This window comes from Trichechus manatus, unplaced genomic scaffold (assembly GCF_000243295.1).
Source record: "Trichechus manatus latirostris isolate Lorelei unplaced genomic scaffold, TriManLat1.0 scaffold00030, whole genome shotgun sequence".
Taxonomy (NCBI): domain Eukaryota; kingdom Metazoa; phylum Chordata; class Mammalia; order Sirenia; family Trichechidae; genus Trichechus; species Trichechus manatus.
In genome coordinates, this window is record NW_004443966.1 from 13,354,667 (window position 1) to 13,360,590 (window position 5,924).

Consider the following 5,924-nt stretch of genomic DNA (forward strand, 5'->3'; position numbering starts at 1 on the left):
CAAGGTGAGCCCCGCGCCCGACCCGCCGGGGGCGCCTCCGCGCTCCGCGTCTGCATCGCGGGGATGTGGGCCAGGCCCCGGCCGGGTAGTGAATTGTGTTCGGCGCGGGCGTTCGAGCCGCGGGCCCTGGCTGCTCCCGGCCGGCCCGGCCTCGAGCGCACTGTGGAGTTGGCCTGCTGGGACCCCCAATTGAGGGTTTCGGATGACGCGGGAGAGCTGCCTAAGGAACGCACGTGGGGTGTTTATGTTGATGGGATGAGGAGGAGACCAGCAGAGACCGCCAGACACACAAAGACCGAAAAAGAGAAGGAAGAGGGTCTGGAGGAAGAAAGACGGGAGAGAAAGGGGCCCAGAACGAGAGAAAAGCGCTGTGAGGCCATGCCAGAGCGCACTCGCCCAGAGGGTGTCAGAGGCCGGGGGAAGACGAGTGGGTAAGGAGAGGAGAGGGTGGCCTCTCCCCAAGCCGGGGCCCCAGGAGCACGGGGTCCCCAGAGTTCCCCTCACCCCCAGCTCGCAGTTCTCCCAGTGTCATCCGACTCCTGTCTTGGGAACAACAGTTGGTGGGAAGCTACGGAGACCGTGTGCGGGGCGGGCGAGCTGGCCCAGGCACGGTGGCGGGGAGGCGTGAGGGGGGGCGGTCTCAGGTCGGCCGGCGGCGTCTTGGGGAGGGGGGTGCAGCTAGGCCAGAATCGTTGGCCATCTTGAAAGTGGGTGCGCACACCTGTATATTTCCATTCGGTGCATTAAAACACGAATCGTTAAACCGGATGTGAAAGGCGTCATTTATGCCGGGGACCGGGAGCGGGCGCGAGCGGGAAGGAAAAAGCCGAAAGGGAGGCTGGCGCAGAGGACGCGGGCGCCTTGGAACCGCCCTTGACTTGGGAGCTGCTTCGTGTTGCGGGTCATTTTCTAGCGAGTGCTAATAATTACCCCGAATCTACAACACCGAGGCGGACTCCGAGGGCGCAAGGCTGCGGCGCTCGGTTCCCCAGGCGCGCCACATCCTCCGCGTCCCTCCAGGCGGTGGCTCAGGGATGGGCGGCCTCGGCCGCAGCCAAGCGCCCCCCTAACCGCCTGTCATTTTCGGCCGCCGCAGGTGTACGCGCCCGAGCGGGACGAGCACGCGAAGAGCGCAGCGGCGGCGCTGGGGCCCGTGGCCTCCTACCTGTGCACCCCTGAGGCCCACGGTAACGCCCCCAGCCCCCTACCAAGGCCGCTAGCCAGTGCACTGAGGGAACCGCAGGCAGAAGGCGGGAGCCAGGGGACTCTAGGAGGGAAGATGAGGGGAGGGAGAAAGAGAGATGGAGAGAAAGGGAGAAGAACAGAAAAATAATAAAAGAGAAAGGAAGCTAAGCGAAAACTCCCAACAGCTTCCATCGTTTGGTTACTTTAAAAAAAGAATCACGCCCTCTCCACACACATGCACACGTACACACTTGTACACTGGGTTAAAACCTTCTTAAAAGCACGCCTGGCAGCCCCTTTAAGTCCTTGCATTTGTACAGCGAGTGATTTCAGCCGCTGAGTCCTCAGCGGCCGGGCCGGGGCGGACGGTGGGGGGCGCTTGGCCGCGCTCCTGGTTGGGGTCTCCAGAAGCGCAGGAGAAGCTGTGGCCGAACGCGGGGGGCGAGCCCCGCAGGTCGGCAAAGGAGGGTCTGGGGGCTTCGGAAATCCCAGCGGGCCGAGGCAGCCCAGCCCAGGAGGACGCCCCCCACCCCGCCCTCGGGTAGGTGTCTGGGCCGTCTCCTCGGTAGCAGGCCGCAGACAGGGCCAGCGGCCACGCGCGCTCGCGGTGCCCCAGTATCTGCGCACGATGTAGGTCGCGCGTCCCTGGTGGGCTCGGCTTCTCGTCTTCCGCTTTTTCGAGAAGCTGGGGGAGGGGGCGCGGAGCCACGAGATGAGCAGAGCCCGTGGGGGCGGGGGGCAGATGGCTGCCGTGCCCAAAGCCTGAGGGTGCCGGTCCGCGCGCGCAGCCCGGGACCAGCGGCGGCCGCTGCGCTTTTAATGAGGGCCCGGGCGCCCAGACCGCGGCAGCTCTGGCGGTACCGTATCGGGGTCACGGATCTTTGCTTCTCCTTCAAACTCCGTTTATTGCCTTTAAGAGCCGGATAAGGAAGACAATCACTCGACCGCCGACGATTTGGAGACGAGGAAATCCTATCCAGACCAAAGGAGTATCTCCCAGCCAAGTCCCGCAAATACAGACCGAGGTGAGCCTCAGGGTCCCTCCTACCCCATGCCCACCTGAGAGCAGGGGCCTGGAACGCCCAGGTTCCCAACTGCTTGCGTGGAAGGCTTTCCATCAAGCGGCTGCGGCTGCCTGTCGCCTTCTGCAGCCGGCAGAGAAATATTTAAATAACGCGGGCGAGGTGCAGAACCAGGTTTCCTGAGTTTTTACCCCCTTGATGCATTTGGGGCTGTTCTCGGTAAGGGAAGGGGGGTATTAAAAGGAAATGAGGCATACCCTCACCTTTATAAAACAGGTCCAAGGGCACTTCCTGCCCTAAGGTAGCCCAGAGCCGTGTTCCCTTGGCTCAGAACGCTAGGTGAAAAGGCCGCTTTCAGAAGCCTAAGAATGATGGTTTGGCAGGTGGGTCGTGCTGGATGCCTGCAGCTGTCTCCCCTAACGGCGGTGGGTCTGGAGTGGGTCCCTGGTTTAGCACAGTCCCGGGAAGCTCACCCTTCTCCTGCCAAGGCCTCTCCTAGGAGCGCAAGCCGTCTTACCCGCTCTTGTATCCCAGGTGAAGAGAGCCTCACCCTGGATGTCACGGGAACTCAGCTAGTGGAGAAGGATATCGAGAACCTGGCCAGAGGTGAGGTTAAGTCTGCGAAAGGGGGGTTACACTGTGCTTGAGACTGGGAGACCGGCCTCCCTGCAGAGGGGGTGTTATTCCTGTAGGGGGTGAGTGTGAGAAACACCCGCTCTTGGAGGGACCAGTTTTCACTGAGTGGAAAAGATAATCCCGCAGACACATTATCCTGGTGCAGAGGTGTGAGTGTGTGGGTAGGGGGTGGGGAGGTGCTAGCCAAACCCCCAGCATGGCCCAGTGAGAAAGAAATGAGCAATGACTCTCAGAACTGATATAAGTGGGCAACCAGACAGGACATCTGGCCAAATTCCCTGGAAAACATGACTTTTCCTTAACAGCAAGATTGCAGGAGGCATTTATTATAAAGAATGAACAAGATTAATTTCTTCCTGGAATTAATGCATAATCCTCCCCCACTCTAAATGGGGTGAGGATAAAGGCTTGTTTGCAGAATAGGATCACGGGGTTGCTGCTCATCCTGCAAGGGGGAGAGTGTGGCTTGAGGCACAGGAAGGGAGCCTGCAACCCCACTTTACCCGGTTCTCTCTCATTCCTGAATTTTTCTCAGAGGAGCCCCCTCCCAGCCCTCCAGAGCCGGTTTGGAGGGCACAGATAGGCCCTTTGGCACCCAGCTGCTCTCCCCACTTTCAGCCCAAGGATGGACTTGGGAACTGGTGGGAGAAGAAGAGGAGCATTGGCGATCTCTCACTCTCTCCTGTTACAGAATTTGTCCATATGCCCTTACCTCCAAAATCATTGGTGCTTTATATGGGGGTTCTTAGCCTGAATTTGGGGGTCCAGGGACTTCCTGAAATTGTAGGCAAGCTCTTGTGAGTGTGTGTATTTTTCCAGGGAGGGGGTCTGAAGCTTTGACCAGAGTCTCAAAGACATTGGGTACTTCTCCCTTTGTATTATTGAAAGGAGGGATTAGGTCCGTCCTTTGAAGGGGGAAGAGTCCTCCTGGGCCAGCCTCTAAGGTTAGGGAGTTAGGAAGAACTTAAAGCAGATGCCACATGGGGAAGAAACAGGGCCAGGAGCCAGTGGGTGCTCCCTGATCTTGGATTGGATTCTTCTGAGCCACCTCCCCCTCCCAGCCTTGCTTCCTTCACAAATCCTCCGGATGCCAGCGGGAAAGCCAGAGTGCTGAGGGTCTCTGCCCAGGGCTCCCACCTCTTTGCTGCCGGCGATTGCTCAGGCTGGGCCTGGGCGCCTCCCGAGCCCTCTGAGGCCCTCAGCCCCATCTCCCCTCCTCGCTTACCTCCCACTCTCGCCCCTCCACAGAAGAATTGCAAAAACTCCTTCTGGAGCAAATGGAGCTCCGCAAGAAGCTGGAGCGGGAATTTCAGAGTCTCAAAGGTACCCCCCGTCCAGCCCCACCCCACCCCACCCCACCCCAGCTCACCGCGCGAGCCTTCCTCCCGCCCGGCGACCCGGGCGCAGGCAGCTCGCGCTGTGCGCCCTGCGGGAGCCCCGGAACCCTCCTTTTCCCGAGTTTCCCGGGAGGCCCATGGGGAGGAGGTGCGTAGTGGGGAAGAGGGGCCGGGGGAGGGGGCTGTGCGTAACAGCTCTCACTTAATCAATTTGCACAGATAATTTTCAGGATCAAATGAAGAGGGAATTGGCTTATCGAGAAGAAATGGTGCAACAGCTGCAAATTGTCAGAGGTAAGACGACAGTCAGGTGAGCACGTGCGCGGGCCGTAACTGCCTCTCGTCTGCCAGGAGCCGCAACGTTGGCTCAGTCATTTGGATTTAAATTGAAGGTAATTCAACAATTATTTTTTTTATTTAATATCCTTTGTATACTCTGATTAGCCTCAGAATGGCAAGCGAGCCCAGCAAACGGCTTGCAGGCATCGTTCCATGGAGTGATTGAACTTCTTATCGCGGCAATTTCCATGGTTTCTAAATTAAAAATCGAGGCGTAAAATTACCTGGGAAGTAATGCCTAAGTTTGCTTTAATTTTGGTTAGCTCCGTCTGCCTTTAAGCGCCATCTCAGGCCATTTCCTCCCTCCACCAGGCTGCAGTTTGGAGCGTCGGTGTCTCCCCCCACCCCCTCCCGCCCACCCACCCCTTCCCCCCCCCCCCAGTGGATTTTGCGCGCGGCTGAGGCCTGGGAAAGGGTGAGGCCCGGGCTGTGACCCTGGCCTGGCTGGACGGGCGCCTATGTCTCCTCACCGGCCCCTCCTCCTGTCTTCCAGACACCCTGTGTAACGAACTCGATCAGGAGCGGAAGGCGCGCTACGCCATCCAGCAGAAATTGAAAGGTGAGGAGTCCGGGAAACAGGAGGGGTGATAGGTGGTGGCTGTGCAGGTGAATGAATGAATGAATAGCGGGACTAGTGAGAGGGAAGACCAGGGTCTACCTGATCATAAGCCGAGAAGAGGTAAGTGGGAACTGATTTTAATGGGGAAATAATTCTAGAACGGTGGGATAAGGAGAAGAGCCCCTTGAGCTCCCGGCATTGGAAAATCTGCCTTTTTGGTCCCATCCCTGGCCTTGGGCAGGTCAATCCCTCTCGTTGTGCCTCGGTTTCCTCTTCTGTAAAATGGGGCTGTTGAAAGAGAGCAGTGGTTCTGTACACGGAGACAATCAGAATCTCCAGGGTCTCTCTCCTACCCTGTTACCTCCTCCTGATCCGCTCGATTGAGAACCCTTGAGCCCTAGAAGAGTGTGTGAGGCCGGGATAGGCAGGGGAAGAGGGCGGGTGGACATTGCAGGCGAGGCCGGCGGGCTGGGCCCGACGTGGTCGGTGCGGCTGTCTTCCCAGAAGCCCACGACGCCCTGCACCACTTCTCCTGCAAGATGCTGACGCCCCGCCACTGCACCGGCAACTGCTCCTTCAAGCCCCCGCTGTTGCCCTAGGGCCGGCCCGGCCGCGCCCACGCGCCCTCAAGCCATGCTGCTCCGTTCTTGTAAATACCCGCGGCCGCGGAGGCCCAGAGCGAGGAACAAGCCATTCAGATCGGACCGATGTAAATACGGCCTCCCGCCCGCCCCTGTCCCGGGCGCCCTAGCCCAGGGCCCCAGCTCCGTTTCCAAGTGTAAATACCGCCTTTCCCCAAGGTTGAACTCCAGGACATCGGCCCTCAAGGGTTAACTGGACAGAAGA

At 59.2% G+C, this 5,924-nt stretch overlaps 1 protein-coding gene across 1 annotated transcript in view; it reads left to right on the forward strand.

Annotated features, from left to right (window-relative positions):
- Positions 1-5,677, forward strand: part of SKOR1 (SKI family transcriptional corepressor 1) — an 8,900-nt gene extending 3,223 nt beyond the window's left edge. Inside the window, 7 exon segments of the mRNA XM_012555032.1 lie at positions 1,097-1,187; positions 2,103-2,210; positions 2,742-2,813; positions 4,092-4,166; positions 4,400-4,474; positions 5,013-5,078; positions 5,583-5,677. Coding sequence (XP_012410486.1) covers positions 1,097-1,187; positions 2,103-2,210; positions 2,742-2,813; positions 4,092-4,166; positions 4,400-4,474; positions 5,013-5,078; positions 5,583-5,677 — 582 coding nt within the window.
- Positions 5,678-5,924: the final 247 nt, after the last annotated feature.